We start from the raw sequence: 22,390 nt of genomic DNA, 5'->3' as shown, positions 1-22,390 counted from the left end.
TTTTGCTTTGCTGGTGCATGCACCTTTGTTTCACTTATTAAACTGTCATTATCTCAATCTTTATTTCTTGCTTTTGCCCTTCCGATTCTCTCCCCCATCCTGCTGCGGGAGAGTGAGCAAGTGACTGGGTGGAAGCTTATCTGCCAGGTGGGGTCAACCCACCACATGGAGTCAAACCCCTAGGGTCTAGAACAAGCTTCCAGCAAGAGCAGTGGGGGCAAATGACTTTCCTGCTTTTGTGATGGAACATGATGGTTTCCTTCAGGAATTCTACAACAGGACACCAGTGACTCAGGTGGGTTCTTCCAAACCTGCAGTCCTAGATGCTAGAAAATAATCCTAGAATTATTTTCCACGTTGTTATAAAAGGAAGAAAAAAATAATGACTTTTTATTGGACTGGTAACAGGTCAACACTGTGAGAAAGACTGCTTTCTCCATTATTCTAACAAGCACTGTGGTTTGGAGACAAGGAACTGGAGTTCCCAGTGATCCTCTGTGTTCAGGTGGGAAACTTCAAATTTGCGCAGCCCTCTCAGTAGAAGTTAGACATACCTTGTGTGAATTCCAGTTGCCTCTTCTACAAATTAGTTCTTGTTCTGAAGGTCTTTTTGACACCTTCTCTTTCTCTAACTGTTGTTGTTACTCAGCCTGGCTGTTGCTGGATTTTCTACTCTGAGTTGGCTAGCGTGCTCTCCTTCAACATTGAGAAAAAGTGTTTACTACACTGAAAATGTGGTGTGGCTTTACTAGCAAATTCGGCTAGTGGAAAGACCAGAGAACCTGTTTGTGCATTCACACAACTGGAGAGCTAGTTTCCAATGTGGGTTTTAATGTTAGCTGTGGCCAGAATTACTCTTCATGTCTTAAATACTAGCCAGGTGTCAGTCAGCTATTTCCTTTTCCACAATGCAGGGAAAATTTAGCACCTTATACAAAGAAAAAAAGCTACTACTTACTTTACTCTTCTCTCCCCAGCACAGACAGTGTAGAAGGAGGTATGTTGTTTGGGACCACATGCCTTGGTCACTTTTACAGGAGGGAGGATGCGGTTAGCCTTCTCTTAAACATTTAGCTTGGCCTCCATAGTCTCGTGCTTGGTGAACCTCACTGGTCCTGTTTTACTGGGTAGTTTGTGGGGAACAGCTGGCTAGCGGTTCTTCCCTGTTTTATTAGGCAATGTAGTTCATAAAAGTTGCGGCCTTCAGTTTAACCGTATTTCTGTGTGGAAAGTCTTGTTCACTGCAGTGGCTGGGCCAGAGACGTTTACATCACTGTAATCAACAAGCACTTAAAGCAGTTATTCCTTAAACGACCTTAGGTTAGCACGAAGCAAGATGGAAGCATGCCCTTCCAAAAGCAAGGATTTCCAACTTGACTAGGAACTGTTTTTTACGTGTATAAAAACAAGTGATTATTTACCATTTCCACTCAGTTGTCAGTCTAGTCAGCCGCATTAATCACCAAGTCTGACTCACGGCACCGTAATCAAGCAGTGCAGAAGAAAAGACTATCTGGTAAAGACATTAGAGATGATACTGATGAAGAAGAAACAGTTTGTTTTTTATTGGCAAATCTCTAGTGCAATTAAAAGTAACAGCTGCTTTCTACTCTGCCTCAGAGCAGAGTGGCAAAATCAACACAGTAACGCAAGTAAATCTGTTAAATTTTTTTTAATACACATTCCACTTTTTTTGCAACAGTTTTGCTTTTCAAGAAGGACGCTTTCCTCGTTCAGATGAAATTGCAATTTCCACCTTGAAGAAGATGAGGGTCTATGGATCCCAGCTAGAGATCTGAAATAGAAAAATTGATATGAATGAAACACAAAAGGAAATGCGTGTGTTTGTGTAAGCACAGGAAGAAATAGCAGAACAAAAGCTAAAAGAATGGCTTGTATTGGTAACAGAGGACACAGCTCCTGTCCATCACTCTGAGAAATGTGTTGTTTCCATCAAGCGCTGAAGAGGACAGCACAGATGACTCACTAGCTAACGACCCTGCATTCCTGACAAGGATGGCAAAAAGTTTGCAGGCTCTCACACATGCTGTTCCTTTTTCTGTCAGCCCAGAATTCCACCTCATTCAGCTTGATTTGTATCTTTCCCCCCAGAGCCTAGGAGAAGCATACGGCTCTGACACAGGGAAGGATGATGCAAACGATTCTTATTATAGCTATTTTCTATGCAGGTAGTGATTTTGGGCTCTTTTGTAGGTACTCATATGCAGGAAATGCAACCTTATACTATACTGTGAAAAACTCACACATTCACAAAAGTCCAGTTTGCATTTGTACAACATGCATTTGCAAAAATAGCATAACTGTGTATGCCACAATTACTTAGTCAGGGTAACTTAAGAACATGGGGCAAAGGAACCAAAACTGGAACTGTGCTATTTCTTCTTCAAACTGAAACTGATTACTAACAATTATTTTCTAATTAAATTGGAACAAAATGGTGGAAAGAAAGAGTATTTCTGATTGCCAGCTCAAAACAACAGCAGAAACGAAAAGCAATGGCTTGCACTAAAAAATGTGACCAGGAGGGTGTAGGGGAAGATGTGAGGGAGGGAAGTGGTGGCCTCCAAGAGGCACAGAAATAATCAGGTGTCAGGAAGGAAAGTTCCTTTTGACCCAAATGAGGAGTGAGCTGGGTATGTGGCCCTGTCTTCTGAGAGGGAGGAAGATGCTGTACAGGAAGGGTTGACTGGAGAGAGTGATTAATAAGAAGAGACTCCCACACTTGTCTCTGACCCTCAGAAATTCCTGCAGATCTTTCCCAGCACCAGCTTCCTACAACACCCACTCAACCCCTCCAGCCTCCCTTCCCTACCTACATAAAACCTCTGACTCCTCCCCTGCTGCCTGTCTCCTCTCCTAAACCTCTCTGGACGCTCCTGTCACTCTACATTACCTCTGTCCACCCAAACTCACTCAGCAGTTGTAGTGATCCCACTTAGGGAGAGCTGCCAAGCTCAAATACTCCAGCCTTTTCAGCCAAAACTGAACTGCAACAACTTCAGTGATAATCTGAAGAATGAAACCAAATGAAAACATTTATGAAACTCACTGCCCAGCTGATAAAGGTGGAAGATTTAGTAGCGGCATAGAGGAGCAGCAACAATTGGTCTTACAGACTCTTAAAAGTCCTCAAGTAACAGTGAAAGTCTAAGCCTTCTGGGTTTGTTTTTCTCAGCAACCTTCCATGGACTTCTGCAAGGTGTTTTCAAACACCCAAGGCTCCACTGATCAATAACTATTGGTTTAGGGAATTGAAACAAAGTCATATAGCTCTTCCCTCCTTTTTACTGAAGTAAAGAGGCAGGAAACTGTCTATACCATGTGGTTTCACATACTAAAAAAGTTGATTTAATTCAGTAGAAAATGGTCAAGCCAAATAATGGGCCAAAACTTGAGAGAGAATGGGGATACAATTACTTTCTTATTTGGAGCCTAAATGAAACATGGGAATTTTTAAATTGCTGCCATCTCACTTATCATTGACAATATTCTCCATTACCAGTGGATTACCAGTGAAAACTCTTCATAAAGAAGTAATATAAGGTATATAGAAAGTATACTGAAAAACAAATGAGCAAATATCAAAATACTGACTGAATGACCACTAAACAAGATATATTTAATTTCTGTGTCATTGGGCGAACCAGGAATTTTTCAGTGAAAGCTCTATTCAAAGGCACTGCAGAAGAAGAGTTTCAAATTATTTTCATACTGCCATCGATGAAAAAAAAAAAGAATTTTGACTGCAGTGTGTTTTGCCTGTTAATTCCAGTGCTTTTCAACATGCTTCATATATTTCCTTTACCTGTAAAGTATCAAGCAGTTCAAGACTAGCTTCCTCTCATCTATAAAATGTTGTTCATATTTAACAAATAACAAACTAGTTAAGATTGCAATGACAAAAACATTTCAATTTGAAAACCCTCCTAGAGGGGATGTGCTGGTACCAACAATCTGTAGCACTTCACATACAATAACCACACCGTGCCATTAATGTGCTTGCTCAACATCGACAGATAAGATGTATAAAGATTTGTAGTCTGATCGTTTGCTCCGTTACGCTAGTACGAAGTGAAATAATGGTAAACAACACTCTTCTGTAGTTTTATTGTTAATTAAAGCATTAACTCTACCGGGCAGCTTTAATCTTGTACACTGATTTTATATATAGTCAAAAAGGATTTTAGTACATCCCTGTCATCCGTACACTTAACAACTGCAAGGAGGCTCTTGGAGACTGAGTTGTTCGATTACGTTATTATGCTGTCTCCTGGGGTTGCTTCCATTCACCTTTCTTGGTAGTCAACAGCAAACATGCATGCTTATCCATATCAAGCATTCTTTGTATTTCCAGAATTATGCCATAATATATAAATGCTTATTTAAATAGGTCAGATACACAGCCTCAAGACAACTTTAAGCCCACGAATGCCATATTCAAGATGAAACAGTTCTTTCTATATTGTTCACTCATTTAGATGATGTTAACTTTTAATAAGCTTGGGTGATTTGTGGAAGAAAAATGAATATAATCTAAGAAGAAAATTAAGTTTGGGGATGTGTATTGTAACACACACATTTCTTTGTTGTATTTCAAATGATAATACACATAGCCTGCAGACCTGGAGCACCTTCCTCTCTGATCATCCTGCTTTTTTGCACATGCAGCCTGAACACCCCTAATTCTCATCTTGGGGGTTGAATAGAACCCTGCTTCTCCCCAAAAGTGCTGTGAAGCTTTGAATTCATCTTTTATGTCCTTTCTTACTATGACTGAGACAGAATTGGCAGGAACATGAACAGTTCCATCAACAGTGGTTTATCAATCACGTGTCTGCCTCAACGGGAGATGTGGAGCTTTTAAATGTCTAATGCCAATTGTACAACCATTCAGTATGTCAGAAATCATAAAGGAAAATTCCATGTTTGTCCCTGTTGCTCTTCCTTCCAAGAAATGCTGTTCAGCTGAGCCCTGATGCTGATCTTGCTGAAGTTCCTAGTTAAGAGAATTTGCAGTATAATTAGGCTAAAAGATGAAGTGGAAAATAGTCGATGAGTAACAAGCTTAATTTGTTTTGAAGTATGAAGAAAGTGACAAAGATGTGTGTCTGGTTTTCCATTAGAAATTAAGGTATTTTCTGCTTTTTTTTCCCCTTTTTTTCAGAATGTCATTGGGAAAGCATTTGGCCTCAATTCTGCAAACACTTGAATACATGAGTAATAAGAAATCTTCTTGATCCTGCTGAGGATTGAGTATGACAGTGTACTTGTAACATTGGAAATTTCTGACATGCATTTCAAAAAGAAAACCTGAAAGAGACTGAAACAGGGATGATTGCTATTCAGACATTACACAAAGTTGTTCTAAAATTTCTTAGCTTGATATTGAATCCATTGAAGTACATCTATACTTTAAACTGCTTTAGCTGGCTCTTTTGTTTCAGTTGTGTAAACTATGCTCAAAGAATTGTTAACACTTGTCATATTGGAAGGATATGTCAAACAGGGGCTTGCAGAAATCTGGTACTATCTGATATCTTTATTAATGACTTTGGAATAGAGAATATGATTCTTAAAGTTGCAGATATAACCAAGTTGGAAGGGATAGCATGCATTTTGGAGGACAAGATTATAAATAAAATTATATTGACAAATTGTGCAAGTAGCCTGAAATATAGGATGAAATTCAATGGGGACATAAAGAAAGCACTACAGTTAAACAGGAATAAAACCTCAGAGTGCATGAAATTCTGATAACAGGAGGGGATTCAGAGGTTTTTTAGTAAATCAAAACCAGTATGAGTCAGCAATGTCATACCGTGAAGAAAGCAAACATCATACTGGGATATATAAACAGGAGTCTCATATGTAAGACACATGAAGTAATACTTCCACTCTACTCGGTGCTCAGAAGGCCTCAACCAAAGTACTGTATCCAGTTTTTGGCACACCACTTCAAGAAAGTGGAGAGGGGCCAAAGGAAAGCAACAAGAATAATCAGAAGTCTAGAGAAGACAACCCAGGGAAAGACTGAACGAAGAGGAGTTGTTTAGTCTATAGAAAAGAAGACGGACTAAAAACACGCAAACTGTTTTCAAATATGTGAAAGACTGCTGCAAAAGAGGAGGTTAAAAACTGTTCTCCATGGCCATTGTGCATAATAAAACAATGGTTTAAAATTCCTTTAGACCGATGTAGACAAGTTTTCTTACTAGTTGCCTGTATGGACAGAAAAGTTCTGAGTAGATAGGCTAAGGGAACAGCGGTGTCCCTACCTGGCGTGTTTGGGAAAAGGTTAGGCAAAGGGCTGTCAAGAACGGCCAAGCTGGAATGTGGGGAAATTAGGCCAGACTTGGTGCGCTGCTTGCTGTCGTATTTGCTTTCTACGCTACCACATTTCTTTAAAAATATTAATATATCTCGTTGCTGTGCGGAAGCCCAGGCACGAAAGGGACTTGGCCACGCAGGCGGATGCAGCCAGAATGCAAAGGCAGCCCCTTGGCTGAAGCGGGCCACCTCCGCTAGGAAGCACGGCAGACGGCCGGTTTTCTGCTCTGAAAGGCAATCCCTCAGGCAACCACCCCGCTTTTACTTTCCCTGCCTGCCGGAGCTGCCCTTCCCTGCAGGCCTGCAGGCAACACCGTCAGGGGGGCCCTGCGGGGCGGGAGGGGCGGGCGTCCCGCTGCTCAGGCAACGCCGCACCCTGCGGCCTCTGACTCGGGATGGCGGAGCGCCCCTCCGCGCGCACGGCCGTTGGAGCCGCTAGCCCCGCCCCATGCCCCGCCCTCACCCCGTCCCTCCCGCGACCTCTGACCTCCACGTTCCTTAGTTACCGCGCGGGGCGTCACTTCGGGGCTAAACCACCGCTGCACGTAGCGGAGAGTCGGGCTGAACCATTCGCCCGGCCGCTGTGGGGGGGACGCGGAAGTGAGGGCGTCGCGGGCGCCCCCTGCTTGCGCCCGCAGCGGCTCTTGGACTTGTTGCTCTAGCTCCCGCCCGCGAGCTACCCTCTCCCCCTTCCCTCCGTTCTCTCGTTGGTTTCGTCCCGTGCGGGCCATAGCGACGGCGGGCGCGCTGAAGGAAGATGGCGGCTCCGGCCTCGGCACCGCTGCTGGCTCCGTGAGAGCGGCGCTCGCTCCTTTCCCCCTTCCCCTCCTCGCTCCCGCACCCCGTCCCTCCCTGCTGCCCTCCGCCTCTTCTCCTTCCCCGCCGGGGGCGTAGGGGCCATGTCGGACTCGGAGGAGGAGGAGAGTCCGGACCGCCAGCTCAAGCTAGTGGTGCTGGGGGACGGCACCACTGGCAAGGTCAGTGCCGGCCCCCGCCGGCAGCGCCCCGCTCCTCTTCGTCGCCGCGGTGCCCCGAGCCCCCTTCCTTCCTCCTCAGCGCTGCCCCCCCGGCAGCGGGAGCAGCCCGTGGCGGCTTCCAGTCTATCGCGCTGCCGTTGTCGCGATACCCGGCGGCGTGGCGCCGGCTGACTGCTCCCCCTTCACCCCCAGCCCTGCGTTTCTCCCTCACGGTTGTCTCTCCCGCGTGTGTGGGGCGGGGGCGTAGCGGAGAGCCGGGACGGGCCCCTGCTGCTGCCCGGCCGGCAGGCAGAGGCGGGCTCTTCGCCGGGGAGCTTCGCTCCGGGGCCGCCTGCGTCCCCTCCGTGCTCGGCAGCGAAACCCTCTGACGGGGTTTCCCTACCCTCGCGGCACCCAAAGAGGCTCGGCCAACAAACAGACGTATGTGACTTTAATCCAGTTTTCTTGAGCCTTAATAAAAGGAGCGGCTAATAACGTAATTACTATGGTGCTGCCTGGCATGGCGTTTCCCACCGTCTCCCGTGCCTTCAGCGCGCTGCAGACCGCGCACTGGTGACGGGTACTGGCTCGGCTGGAGTTGCTGGAATAGCCCGAAGTTCTCCTTGGTGGCTGGCAGTGCCCTGGAGGGGCTGGGGTCGGGGCCGAGCACGTGAATTCGCGATTCCCACCGAAACGACAGGCAGGGAAGGTTGCTTAGCTGGGTCTCCAGGCTCTCTTCGTTTTGGCTTCGGAGTCCATAACCTCCTGAGGTGGATAGAAGAGTTTGCATCTGAGTTACTGTTGCGGAGCTTGGGAAGACGTTTCTGGGTCAATGTAGTTTTTGTTTGTGACTTTTACATTTTTTCTTCCTATCTATAATCAACATAATGAAGTGCTATTTATAAGCAGTTTGTTTATAAACAAGTTATACTTGTCTTTTTAGAAGAGAAATTTTGACAAATAGAGACCAAAGAAGGCAAAAGGTGCTTTCTTACCCATGGAAATAGTCACTGATCTTTACTTACACCTGTGAACATATCTATTGCAATATGTAGCCTGAATCCTTTTTTTTGTGAGATACACGCTAAAATAGTAATTTTATTGCATGTTTGAAGAATACAATTTTTCCTCTGTCATTAACTTGAAAACATGGGGAGGCAGAAAGTCTGCCTGCCTCACAGTTCAGATGAAAAGTAGAAATATTCTTAGAGGTGGTTTGAATGAACTGCCTGCCATTAATAGAAATAAGCTCTTAGTGAAAGTACGTACATGGCTTTGCTTACTTATGCAGAGCTCTATGAAGAAACAAAACATTTCTTGTGTTCAGTTATTCTAAACCCAGTCTGAAGTGGTATTGTATTCATCTGAGTCAGTAGATGGGCAATTCCAAGCGTCTATGTGATGAGAGCATAATAAATGCACAGGATTGACAGCTGAAGTGCTGTTTCACTGGTAGCTTTCCCCAGGAGTTTTCCATTCAAACTGAGGAATCCTTTCACTACTGCTGTTCAGCACCTTGTGGCAAGACCTCTCGCCAAACATGGATTTTCAAGCATTCTTGAGTTTTGATGTATATTCCTGCTGGTTCCTACCTCTCGCATGGGAGCTGCCACTCACTGAATCTCCTGCTGGCTCTAGGAATCCTGTCCTTCAAGTGCAGTTTATTTTGCATGAGCGGCAGCTATGCTATGGTGGGTTGCTTTTCCTCCTGTCCCCCCTAGATGATGCTGTAATAGAGGCTTCTTCCAGCCATCCTGATGGTCTAGCAGCAAACACTTGCAATAATAGATTTATTGTAAGATCTTGTAAAAATAAAGAAGTGATTTGGTCATGGAATGGAAGGATAAAATGTACCTAGTGCTATTTCAAACACCTCAGAAGACTAAATCGTTGAGGTTCCTCTCCTTTGTTGGCTACTCGTTCCGCTTACTTGTTGAAACATGTGTATGTCTGTATGTTTTCAACTCTAAATAGCCTGCCTCTCACATCTGGTTCACAGCTGGTCTTTACACACATGCATACTTAGCCTCTCATTTACTCTGCAAGACATTGGTTTTTCTCTTTCCCTGTCACTGGGATCATTGGACAGGAGGAGTGTAGGAAATAATGGAATATATCTTTGAAATATTGCATCTCGTGTTTAGTGTGAGATGTTCACATTTGACTTCTTTCCATTGCTTCCCCCCTCCCCCCCCCAAAAAAAAAAAAAAGGAAAAAGAAAAGAAAAAAAAAAAGATTTTATTTCCTCCCTCTTGGCTGTCTGGGGCTGTCTGGTCGTCAGTTCTCCAGCTGGCTGAAGGTGAAAACTTCATTTCTTTTTCCTCACCCATTGTTTAGAAGCAATGTGATTCAGGTTCTGTGCAAGGGTTGGTAGCAGTTTAAAAGCAAATCAGTGTCAGTTCAAGCTAAGGGTAATGTTTGTGTTTCCACTAGCTAGGAATTGCTCTATCCATGAGGCAAGGGAGGGATGTTGTGCATCTATTCATTTGTTTGTGGTGGTTGAATGAATAATTGGATACTTAGAATTTTAAGGGTAGGGATAAGCACTGCTGGAGCAAGCTGTGAGGAGAGAAGAGTAAAAAGGGAAGAAGGAATGAGAGGAGTAAGAGAGTGAGACAGAGTAGAATCTGAAAAAGTATTAGGGTAAAATAGACAGTAAGGAAATGATAAATTATTGAAAAGAAAAATTGAGGAAGGCAAGATTGGTTAGTAAGAAGATAATAATAGAGAATTATTTTAATGAACTAAACAAACTAGGAAAACAATCCGAAAAGAAATTGGAAGTGGGGACAATGAGATGAAAATAAACAGCAATTATTAATATCAGTTGGCTCTTTGATTTGGATTACAGGAGGGAGCATATATACACACAGCAGCCTTATGAATCTAGGTTTTAAATCAATCCACTATTCCCAAGCCAAAATGATTTTCCATTAAAATAAACCAGCAGTACTAGTATGGATTGAAAAAAATGATGTTATAATCCAGATATTTCTACTCTTGCTATGCACAGATTGGCTTAATATTGAAATATATAATGATGCTGATTTGAGCTAGAACTAACTCTGGTTTGCTGCTGTTGAAAAAGGTTTTGGGCCTCTGGAAGCAAATCTTGGAGCTATTCATGGGAACGGAGGTCCTGAAAAATAGGTGTGCAGGAGGAGCACAGCAGCCGCGGTTCTGTCTTTCTGCCATCTGTTGCAAATGGGGCTAAAGTATGGTAGCAGAAACATCCTACCTTTTCCTTCTCCTCTTAACAATGGATGATGAAAATGAAAGAGTGAATGCTCGACCTGGTGTGGGAATTCGCAGGAGCTAAAACGTAGGCTGGAATACAGAGTGGTGTCCTGCTTGCTTTAGGATTTTTTAGGCTGCCAGATTTTTAAGCATTGTGCCAATTCTGGATCTTGTTGTTACACATGGGCTCAAAAACTTCATCAGTGTTGACAAAAACATTGTTATCACTGTTCAGTCTTGCAAATGGAAAATTGCATCAAATGTCCCATGCAGATTGGCCTAGCTTCAGAGATGCATGTCTAATGTCCAAAAATCTTGATAATTTTCTCTTTTGTAGAACAAAGTTTCATCAGTAGTTAGGAGTGGGGTGGAAAGACATTACCTTCACATGACAGAACTACTTCCTTTGTTTGCAAAATACTTTAGAAAAATAAAGCTAGACTGTTCTCTGTGACAAATTCTCCGTGTTGGACAGTTACGTGGTTTTATGCTAGTTAAAGCATTTTGTTATTTAGCCTAGTGTTTCTTTTCGTTTTGTCTGTGTTAAAATCCTTGCCAGTGGGGATAGGACATGACTAGGGGTGAATGTTGCTGTGCTTGGAGAATGGTATTGACATTCTAGCAGGGAGTGAGGGAAGGGATAGATACGTGTTGCTTTTTGGAAAGTGGATTCTTAATTGACAGGTAAAGTTGGTATGTGAATGGAAATTCATGATTTCAGAACTATTTGCTTGCATCCCATTGAATTTTGATTTTAGTTTTTCTTTCTTACATGATACTACACTTTGGCATCGCTTTCTGAAAGCTTTCTTCTATAGGATTTTACTGAAAGAATTGTCATTGTCAGGCCTTTCTCTACAAGTTTCCATGTTGTCCTGGTGAATACTCAGTGCCAGTTAGAACAAGCAATGATAGCCAGCTCTATTTGACTCATCTGCTACTATTTCATGAATATTGCTTGCTTTTTTTCCTATGTACTCAGTATGTAGGTATTTTGGAACAACCTGTCAGCAGTTTATACTGTGAGTTCTTGACACTGAAAAATAGAAGCAAGAAATTGTCTTGCCTCACCTGTGAGGTTTAACCGCATCTTTGCTTCCAAAAAACCTTCCCAAACATCCCATTGTATTTAGCACTTGAATACTGTAATTTTTATGTATTATTTTTTACTGCTGTGTTGATGGCTGTATGATAGAACTCAAAGACTTTTTTTTTTGTCTGAAAGGAAGGATTTTGTAACACCAACCTTCAATAGTGTATTGCTATTCAGAACAGCATATAAACATTTGCTTTGAAGTATTTAAGACAAATGTGTGAACCTGCCAAACTGGGTCTGAGGGAAAGTCTGCTATGGAAGTTGGTGGCCTGGTTGTCTTAGTAGAGATGTGAAGGAACAAGGCCTTCTTGATATCATACTATACTCTGATCTCTAGATTAATGGCTGAAATTTTGTGAATGGAGCATAACCTTTTTTTAAAAACGGCAACTGATCACTTATCTATTTTTACAGCTACAGTACTGCTGAACCATTATTTAACTTTGGGTTTTTTTTGCATAGATTGTACTCAACATATCCTTACAGGCAAAACTGTCATGCAGAATCTTTTATGGCAAGCATGGCATAGAACAATTTTAGGATTGAAGGGAGTATTTGCATTGTAGAGGTACTTGAACATGCGTTGACGTAACTTCTCCGTTTACTGTTGTAGAGAAGTTTGAACTGTTGCTCTTAGTATTTTGTGGATAAATGCTTGTTCTGTGAATAAATAGAGGACTCTAGTCTGGTAATCCAACACCTTCCTTGAGCTCTAACATTTATTAGAAAAAAAATTTAAAAAGGAGTTAGTCAATGATTTTCTGCTATAAATTCCTTTGCATTCAAGAGCACAGTAGAGAAAAACTGTTTAAGAGAACTTTGCCATGCTGTTGATTACTTGCTGCTCTTATTGGTTGGCTGTTAATTGAATGTATGTTGTTTATTTTTACTAACACCCCTAGAAGCCCTCAGGGAATATTGAGTGTCACAGAGTGATAAAGCTAATATTTACTGAGCCCTTAAAACAAGAAGGGAGTGGTTGCTTATTTAATGGGGATCTAAATTAGTGTATTGGAGAATACAGAATACTGTGATATAGTCAGATGATATTTTAACCTGTACTCTGAGTACAGGTTACTTTTCCGGAAAGGAAAATTTTAAGAAGACTGTATGGTGTATTCCTTCAATGTTCTTACTCTTATCTACATCTTTAAGGTCATGACAGATTAAAAATAATGCATTTGTAATCTTGACATGCTAACTATTGTGATTTGAAAGAATCAGTTCTACTGATTTTTTTAGTACTATAGTCTAAATCTGTATTGAATTTTACTTTGTGCATGTTGTTAGTATTAGTCACATAGCTGTAGCCAGAAGAATCTTCTCACGATTCATCCTCTGTGGTCTTCACCCTTTCCACAGTGTTATAAATACATAAGCATGCTTATGCTATTTCTAGTTTACTTGCTTTTTTCCCCCCATTTATTCATTTATTTTTAATCCTCTCGGGGCTTGAGTTCAGTGAAGTAAATGAAAATGTTGCCATAGTCTTTAATTGATTTTTTGGATTACTTCCTAAACATATCTTCTGATATCAAAATATCATTTATTCTATATATATGACAGTGATAGGAATATAAATGTGTTATAGAAACAAGAAAACAGTAAACATTGTGTTATTTACTTCACAGGTAGTTTAATAGTTGAATAAATGTTTGCCTGTTCATACTAGAGCTTTAATGCTGGAGCTCTGGTGATCATGTTTTCATGCAAAAAAAGAGTAAGTTACCTTTTCTTTCTGTGTATATTTGACATTATTAGCATAATTTAGATCTTTGTTATAACCATTCTATTCTTGTTTTTCAGAACTATTGGCATTATTTTGCTATTGCATTTTTAACCAAATGTGCTCTAACAGCAATTTCTAATAACAGTTGATGTGACTCATCTCTTCAGGTCTTGATGAACAGAAAGCTGGCAAAAAAATCCTTCTTGCCCATTTTGAGTTTTCTCAGGCAGTGTAGGGGTTTTGTGAGGCTGTTAGGCTTACCCCCCACCCCCCCCCCCCCCCCCCCACCCCGGAATATGTAATACATATTTAGATTTTTTTTCTGCAGTTACTTTGGTTTTATATTTTCAGATGTCATGTCAAACAGAGGTTTGTAAGTGTACACCACTAATTTGATGTAGGATATATTTTATCTATGTGCCATTAATTTTTAATACAGTATTTAATTTTTTCCACAATAAAAACTTTTGTATTCTTTATAATTGCACAAAATATAAATTGAAGAAATGTTTCCAAAGTTCTGCTTAAAGGAATGATTCTGCAAATGTGCATTCTTAACACAAGTTAAGTTTTTTTCTATGTACAAGAAGGTAGTCTTCCTATCTTAGACTTCATGTAATCCCTGATCCTGAAACTTTGATGTACAGTGACAGGAATCCTGCCACACCTTGGAGCCCCTGTGGGACTCTGCACTGTGCAGATCTCTGTTCCCTCCCAGAAAGTTTGTCTGGGATAATGGTGTTCTGTACCAGGGAAGGACCGTTGTTTTGGAAATGGACGCTTTTTAAAAATAATAAGCTCCTCAGGTATGGATAGTGTCACTTAGATTTGTGTCAATTTGAGTGTATTAATCATAACCTCATTCAAATCTGTGTAGTATTTTGTAATATGAATATCCTGGTATCTTTGAAATACAAAGGAAATAAGCGCCTTGCTGCTTTTTGCATAAATTAGTAGCCTTTGCCACCTCCTCTTCTTATGTTGAAGTTGGCTGGAATGCCTGTCAATCCAAATCCATGAATACTGTCAGCATGCATTGATTTAAAAGGTGCTTAACTGTATTTCATACTTCTGGTTTAACATCAAGTTTTTTTCTGTTTAAAATGACAACTTAATTTGATATTTTTCTGTTTTAGACATCTCTAGCCACACGTTTTGCCCAAGAGACATTTGGAAAACAGTACAAACAAACCATAGGACTGGACTTCTTCTTGAAAAGGATAATATTGCCAGGTAAGAGAATAAAAACTAACACTGAAAGGTTGGGTAGCAGTAAGACTTGCAGAAACAGATTCTTCAAAGTAATGTATACTAAATAAGCTTAGTACAGTGCTTTTTATGACAAAGTAAATTAGGTTATTCAGAGAAAATTTTCTTAGTATGTTCTTGCCAGGTGACAAAGGGTTATGCGTTTGCAACTTTTATATCTTTAAGTAAAACACCAAATTCAAATGAAAGGAATGCTATCGATATTCATTATTTTTATTATCTCTACTTGAGTGTACTCTCTGTCCATGCAGATAGTGTAACATACAACAATGACGTGGAACTTTAAGTATATTCATTGAAAAAGTATATGTGTTTTGAAAGAAATAGATTTTTTTTTTTTTTTTAAATGAAATACACAACTTGTATTTGAGTTGTGTGAGAGTAGCATAATGCAGCTATGGAATCGTAGCGCTCTAATATGTGAATGCCGTTTTATGCAAGGCAGCGTGAAATTGCTGGCATTTAATAGACCACTAAAATTTAGGGTCCCTCGGCACTCATAAAAATACAGTTTGAGCATTCAAGATGTTTCACTTCACGACGGCAAAGGAACTATTTAGATGCCAGTTGCAGCACACTGCATGGAAAATGCAAAGAAATAATTAAAAAAGAATAGTTGCTAGTAGAAGTTTGTCTCTAAACAATGGGGGGTTTGAAATAAGTCTCTTCATTGATTTGTGATTGCTAAATTTCTAAGTTTGAAAGTATTTCATTAAATGCATTTTCTTCTGGTTTCAGAAATCAGAAGTTGTTAGAAAAAGTATGTGTAATTATTTAAAGTTGTAGTGAGATTTTATAAAGTTGATGCAAGTTCTAGAGTTCTGCCTTTTTTTCCTTGTGGAGGACAGGGAGGGAAGCAAACCCAGAAATGAAGCATTTTAGCTATAACCTGAAGTTATAAGGAAATATATACAGTTCTTGGAACTTATTTTGTTAAAATTATATTGCCAATAATTTCTTGATTATGTTTATGTATTTTCTTAAGTGAAACAAAATAATCTTTTCAGACTATTCCTGCATTCACTATTTTGGTTTGGCCAATTTGCTGTACTTTTTTAGTATCTGGTGAGTGATAAAGTACCAAATTTCAGTGCTTATTCCTCCGTAAAATCAACAGAATAATTTTTTTATTGTCCTGCTCATGCCTCTAAAAATACCAGTATGCATAATACTTAACAGCAGTACTTGCAAGTGGAATGTGTACACAAATCATGCAGTGTGCATGCTGAGAACTTGTATTTTGCAAGTTTTTTTTCCAGCTGTTAAGCATACAGAAGCTATTAGTACATTACTGGGGTTCTAAATATTCTTGTTGAGTAGAAAGTTTGGAAAATTATCAACTATTGATTCATTCATGTTTTACTTTCTTCTAGTTTATTTTGTAATAAAATCAGAATGTAGATGAAAGTAGCACCAAAATAGCAACAAAGTCTGTACATCTATTTTCCTCATTTATCGTTATCAAAATAGTAACGTTTGTGGAATGTATTCATATTCATTTTTCTGAAGCATTTTTCTGTAGATTTTCATTCTGTTTTTGCTTATGTCTATATATGTGTTTAGGTATATATGAATTTCTGTGTTTTACAGGTAAGCTGAACTGGTGGTGGGGAGTGAGAGGGAAGGAAGAGAAGAGGGAGGGAGGTAAAATTTCTAAATACTGGAATGGGAAGCATTACTTAAGTAGGTGGATTTTTCTAATTTCTTGATTAGTTCTGGGTTTGCAGAGCTGCTATGTTTACTTGAAAGGTTAATTCATACCGTTGCACAGAAATTAGAATGTGTATATCAGTAGGGAAAAAAGCCTCAATTTCTCTTATTTAGTAGGAGAATTGATGAATAACTATGATTCAGTATTTTAAATTTTTTTTTTTCTTCTTTCAAAGTAAGCAAAGATTTCACAAGTTAAAATTACTGATTTCTAGAATTGCACAGAAGTTTACATTAGGCCACATTAGAAATGCATTTTAGCTTGTAAAATAGAGTACTGTTTTTGTGGTCTTTTTGGCTTTTTTAAAAATAAAAGCTCTATTTGTCTCCAGTTGTTTTAGTAACTCATGCAGTTTTGCAGTGAAAAAATTAAATATTTTACATGGTAAAACAATATGGTTTAATACAAATAGTAAATGCTTTGATTAATTTTCAAGAATATGACTTAGTGTTCAACTGTTGACAAATTCTCTTCATGCAGTTCATTCAAAATATTTTTTTCAAATGCAAATCAGTTTCTGTATATTTATTGATGCAGTATCTTGTATAGTCTGGATGCAACCACAGTGTAGATTTTATTGCTTAAATAGTGTGTCTGTTAGTCAGAGGGTCTGCCGATAGAGATTCTTAAGAGCCATAGTCAAATACTTTTAGGAAGGCTATGGGTACAGTCCAGTAAACAGGATACTTCTGTTAAAAGGATTTTTTAAAGTCATCAGTGCAAAAAGTGGGCAGACTCATGTTTTTAGTTCCATCTTCACTGTGTATCACTTTAAGTAAGGTTAACCAATGCACCAAGTATACTTCTGCAGGACCACTACTGAATCAGCCCAGTGGCTTCAGTTCATACCAGAAACGATCTAGATACCTGCATTGTGTTGCCTCAGTTATTTTAACTTTGCACTTGTGTGCATTTGCTACAGAGTAAAGAAGTGTTAGTGTTTTCTTGTTCCTTATCAGTGCATTACATATTATTTTTATGGGATTTTTCAGTTATTTTTATTGGTATTTTAACCTTGTTTCTAAGAACTGCCTTATTATGCATGGTTCCTTTTTGTTTTGCTGTCATTCTCCAGTTTATGCTCCTCTTAAGTCTATGAAAAAACAGAAGAAAGATTTCAAACTCTGCAGAAAACTTCATGTGCTACTATCATAGTTGTTAATTAAATATTTGCTAGGCAAATTGTTCGGAGATTTTCCTTCTCTCAGAATAATGCTAGCATCCTTCTTTTTCCCCCAAAGTCAATCTGAGCACAAAGCAAATATTACAGGACCTAATCGAAAAAAAGGGAAAATTAAGCATTTTGCACTGGAGGTGGTCAGCATGAATTTCACTAGTTAGTGAGGTCTTAATTAAGAACCACTTCACCTTAAATGAACATTCCGACCTTTTTTCCCCAGTTTCTTTTTTCTGTTGTTAGTGAAGGAAAGTAAGTAATTCATAATAATAGATTTTAAAGTTGAACAGCCACTGTTAGACCATTTAATTTAACTTCCTGCATTAAAATTTCTCAGATAATTTCATACAGTTATCCAGATACTAAGCGCAGTATGCTGTGCATGATTACTACTCTTAGGAGCAAAAATGAAGTTAGAAACTTTTTAAAGCATTTGAACACAAAATTAGGCATCTGAAAATTGCCGAGTTTGAAAGTCATAATATTTATAAAGCTTTTTTTCCAAATAGCTGGCATGAATGACACAGTAAATTTCCGGTAGAATACATACAAGCAAGTTAGGGGTAGACTACTGCAGCATGGTGAGTGTTTGAGCATGTTTAGTTTGTATACCCACTGAGGATGCGTAGTGATTTCAAACTGTGGATTCACCAGCTTATCCATGCCAGATGCTTTATGGAAGACTTTCCTGCATTGTTTACAGTCAGTTATGTTCTAAGCTTTAAAAATAATTAATACATAGTATATGCACTGTCAAAACAAATAAGCTTTTTATTCTATGAAAGGTTGCCTTTATTGAACTGGAGTGTTTGATGTATTTATTAAGCTCCATGTAGAAATTCTTTATCTTGGTATAAGATAAAACTCAGTGTAGCTTAAAAATACTGTGAATAGCTTGTCTCACATTCATCTCTATGTATTTGAGACCAAAGTAGCACTTTAGGAAATCTGCGCTTTTAACCAGATTAAAGCAAGATGCAGCATAAAAATATAATGTGGTATATTTTATACCACAAGTAGCATATATTCAGCTATATAGATCTAATTTGCTGTTTATATTCACCGAGTGCTGGGATATATTTCCATGGAGCACACTCCCTTGCATAACTAATGTGAGTGTGTTAGTTATAAATTGATGGCTGAATAGATCACACTGTGTAAAATAAGGTTGTTAATAACATAAAATAGTTGAATTAGGAGTATGTCTTTCTTAGCAGCCCAAAGCATTGTGTTCTTTTTCACTTGAGTCTCAATTGTTGTGATGTGGAATTTGTTGGAAATTTTTTTTTTAAATCTAGGAATAAAATTAATAGGCAGTTACGATTATTTATGAGTATGTAGAATTGTTAGTAACATGTAAGTCTGATGAGTTGTATGTAGATTAGAAAAAATTTTCATCAGACCTTAGTGTATTAGAGTTTGGTGCTTCCAGGTAATCAGTACAGTTTTGAAAACAGTTCTCACCATGCAAAATGAGCCAAATTATACTTTAATATGTTTGTATGTATGTGGTGACATACATTGTGTGTATATGTTTAGTCTGTGGGTTTCTGAGCTGTTAGCTTGCAGAATATGTGTGACTTGTAGGATATTAAATATTCTGTATTTACACTGATTTTTTGTTACTTTGTTTTTGAAAACCTGTTAACAGTTTCAACATAGCTTAAAGCCTATTTAGGATAGAAAGGAAGATCTATTCTTGGTGTAGATTCTTTGAATATGAACTTATGTAGATCATGTCCAATTTAGTTTCCTGCTTTGGGTTGGTGAGTGGAGGAAATAATCATAGTTTGCATCCTTAACTTAGGTATGTGTCAGTATTTCCATTTTTTAATCTGTCAGCTATATAATTCTTTAACTATATAGTACTAAGAGCATCACTACCAAAATGCAGTTACTGTGCAGATTTTCCCCACTTCTAGATTTGTAAAGAAAATTTGGAGGGGGGGTGGGGAAGGGACATAGAGTATGAAATAATGTGATTAAGTTGGCATTAATTGTGTTACCTTTCAGTTCCAAGTACTGTGCTATAGAACTCTCTGTAAAGTTTTACATGTTTCTTCAGTGAAGTATGTTATATAATTTCTAGTCAGGAATGTTATACTTTATGTAGTTCCAATTATTTTCTGTTAATATTAAATATGCTAATATCTAGCTATGGTTTTATTCCATCTTAATGACTTAGCTGTGCACAAGTGACTTTTTTCCAAACAAAACAGTCATCTTTGTGTTGAAATTTGTATATTTGTAGAAAGCTGTTGCTGTTGATATGCTAGAGCTGTATTACCTGCCATGATAATATATCTTTAATTTTATTTGTATCTAAATTTTCCAGGTTATACAATGTCTGTATAATTTTCTTTTTCAGGAAATTTGAATGTTACTCTCCAAGTGTGGGATGTAGGGGGGCAAACGATAGGAGGGAAAATGCTGGATAAATATATTTATGGAGCTCAGGTACAGTACAAATGATGATAATTGCATCTACAGTAATTATATAAAATTCATTGAAACTTTGTTCTTAAAATTATACATCTCTTATAGGTTGTTGTTTTGTAGGTCTCAAAAATGTTGAATCTATGTTTAACCTAAACTTAATTGATATTAATATGCAAGTCTAATTTTGGTATGTAGTTAATTTTTTAGAGCTGACTTAAAAAGCAAAGCAAGGGTGTGCATTTGTAGATCTGAATAACTCTCAAGAACAGATGTATGTTTTCATGCTTTGTGTCTTGAGTTAAGAAAAGCAATCATAGTAAATAGTAAAGGCTATTTGGATATCCACATGGTAGACATAGTGGCTGCTTTTAGAACAGATGCCTCCTGGGGGAAAAAAGTAGAAGGAGGAAATTAAGAGCAATCCTACACCATTAGACTCATACATGCAACTGGGGTTATAAGAGGGCAAACAAAAGGAGGCAACCAGGTAAGCTAAATATTTTTGCAGAACTCTTATCCAATGAAAATTATTTTTATCTTGAGGTTAACTAAGTGACTTAATGTGAATGGTAGGATTAAGTAAGAGCTAAATATTATAACAGTATCTTGAGTTATGAGATGATTTAGGAGGGTGTACTGTATGCCCAACTTCTTAACATAAGTGATCCTAAAATGTATTCTGTTCTTTAATTTGAAGTTTGTAATGAGAATAATAGACATAATTGTTTATTATATAATGTTATATTTATCTGAAAAGAAAACAAATGCACCTATTTTTCCCCCAATACTTTAAGCAATAGGAATATAGAAACCTTAAACTTTTATTGGTCAGAAACTTCATACTAATAAGTACAGCACAGGAATTGGCTAATTAAGGAGATTTATTAGTTAACAGGATAAAGACAAACTTGTCAATTTAACATTTTGTCACTTTCAAAAAATGTCTAAATGTTTTTAGCTTTTGCATCTGTTTTATAACATTTTCTTATTTTTTAATAAAAAACATTTTGCTGCCTTGTTAAAGATCTACCAAGCAACAGGAGAAAGTGGCGTCCATGACAGAGGGAATTTGATTAATCACAAATTGTTGCCATATGCCCAAAGTAAATTCAATGAAGGAAATAAAAGGCTATTAACTTTTTCTGTATTGAATTTGGTGATAAACTTAGGAGTTTCTTATCAGCAAAAGCAGGTCAAAAAGTTAATGCCAGTGCCCCAAAGTAGTGAAAAACTTGATATCAGTAAGCCTAAAGTTAAAAAAGTTTGGTCTTTAGTCTTTCTGAGCACATTAACAAAAAAATGTAGCAATCTCTTCTCTTTTAATCCTCCCCCAACCCTCACTGTAACTTTAATTTTTTTTAATGAACTAACGGCTATTCTCTCTCCCATTGTTGGCATGTATTGCCAATGTCTGTAATAGGCTTCTTATCATCAAAGCTGACTTGCAACATGGTTTTCTGTTAGCTTTGTAACAGCACCTGTTAAAGACACATAAAACTATCTTTATTTTCATGTATTCATGAAACACCATGAATAATTTGGAAAGGCACCACTTTCAGCTCATTTCTAGGTAGAAGCTTATTTCATGTTGAACATCTGTAGCTTTGTAGAAGAAAGATAAAGTAGAACAAGTAAGAGTATTTAGAAAGAAAAATCCTTTTAAGTATGTACAAAAATTCCTGTGAATGGACAGCAAAGCAGCAAGAAAGTAACTGGGAAGAGTTAGCATGGAATTAGTAAGGGTAAATTGGGCCCAACCAACTTGATTGTCTTTTGTGGTTAGATGATTGGCTCTGTGGAGAGGAGAGCAGTGGATGTTATTTTACCTTGACTTCAGCAAGGCCTTTGACATAATCTCCAGTAATATTATTACAGACAAAATGTAGAGATACAGACTGGATGGGTGGACCATAAGGTGACTGAAAAACTGAATGGACAGCTGGACTTAAAGGGAGATGGTCCATAGCTCAGTGCCTGGTTATAAGTCTTATTCGTTAGGGGTTGGTACTGGGGTCATGTCTTTTATTAATTCTTTCAACAATGGAACAAAACATTGTTTGTAAGTTCACAAATGACACCAGCTTGGGGAGGAATGGTCAATATGCTGGAGGGTAGGGGTGCTATTGAGAGAGACCATGACCAACTGAAGGAGTGGACCAACAGAAACCTTGTGAAGTTCACTGAAGGCAAATGCAAAGTCCTGCATTTGGGACGGAATAACTTTATGCAGTCTGGGAATCAACTGTCGAAGAATCAACTGGAGAGTGTCCAGCGAAGGGCCACAAAGCTGATTAATGGACTGGAGCATCTCTCCTATGAGGAAAGGCTGAGAGAGCTGGGACTGTTCAACCTGGAGAAGAGAAGCCTCAGAGGGATTTTATCAATGTATATAAATACCTCAAGGGAGGGTGTAAAGAAGGCGGAGCCA

The 22,390-nt window shown here is 38.7% G+C and overlaps 1 protein-coding gene across 2 annotated transcripts in view; it reads left to right on the top strand.

Annotated features, from left to right (window-relative positions):
- The first annotated feature begins 7,120 nt into the window (after positions 1 to 7,120).
- Positions 7,121 to 22,390, top strand: part of RAB28 (RAB28, member RAS oncogene family) — a 66,127-nt gene continuing 50,857 nt past the window's right edge. For both annotated transcript variants that reach the window (XM_059817953.1, XM_059817954.1), the window contains exons 1-3: positions 7,121 to 7,325; positions 14,503 to 14,599; positions 19,892 to 19,980. In XM_059817953.1, coding sequence (XP_059673936.1) covers positions 7,248 to 7,325; positions 14,503 to 14,599; positions 19,892 to 19,980 — 264 coding nt within the window. In that variant the 5' untranslated portion in view covers positions 7,121 to 7,247. The remainder of the gene's footprint in view (positions 7,326 to 14,502; positions 14,600 to 19,891; positions 19,981 to 22,390) is intronic.

Source organism: Gavia stellata, chromosome 5 (assembly GCF_030936135.1).
Source record: "Gavia stellata isolate bGavSte3 chromosome 5, bGavSte3.hap2, whole genome shotgun sequence".
Taxonomy (NCBI): Eukaryota; Metazoa; Chordata; class Aves; order Gaviiformes; family Gaviidae; genus Gavia; species Gavia stellata.
The sequence above is the reverse complement of the archived record's forward strand: the minus strand, read 5'-3'. Positions and strand labels throughout refer to the sequence as shown.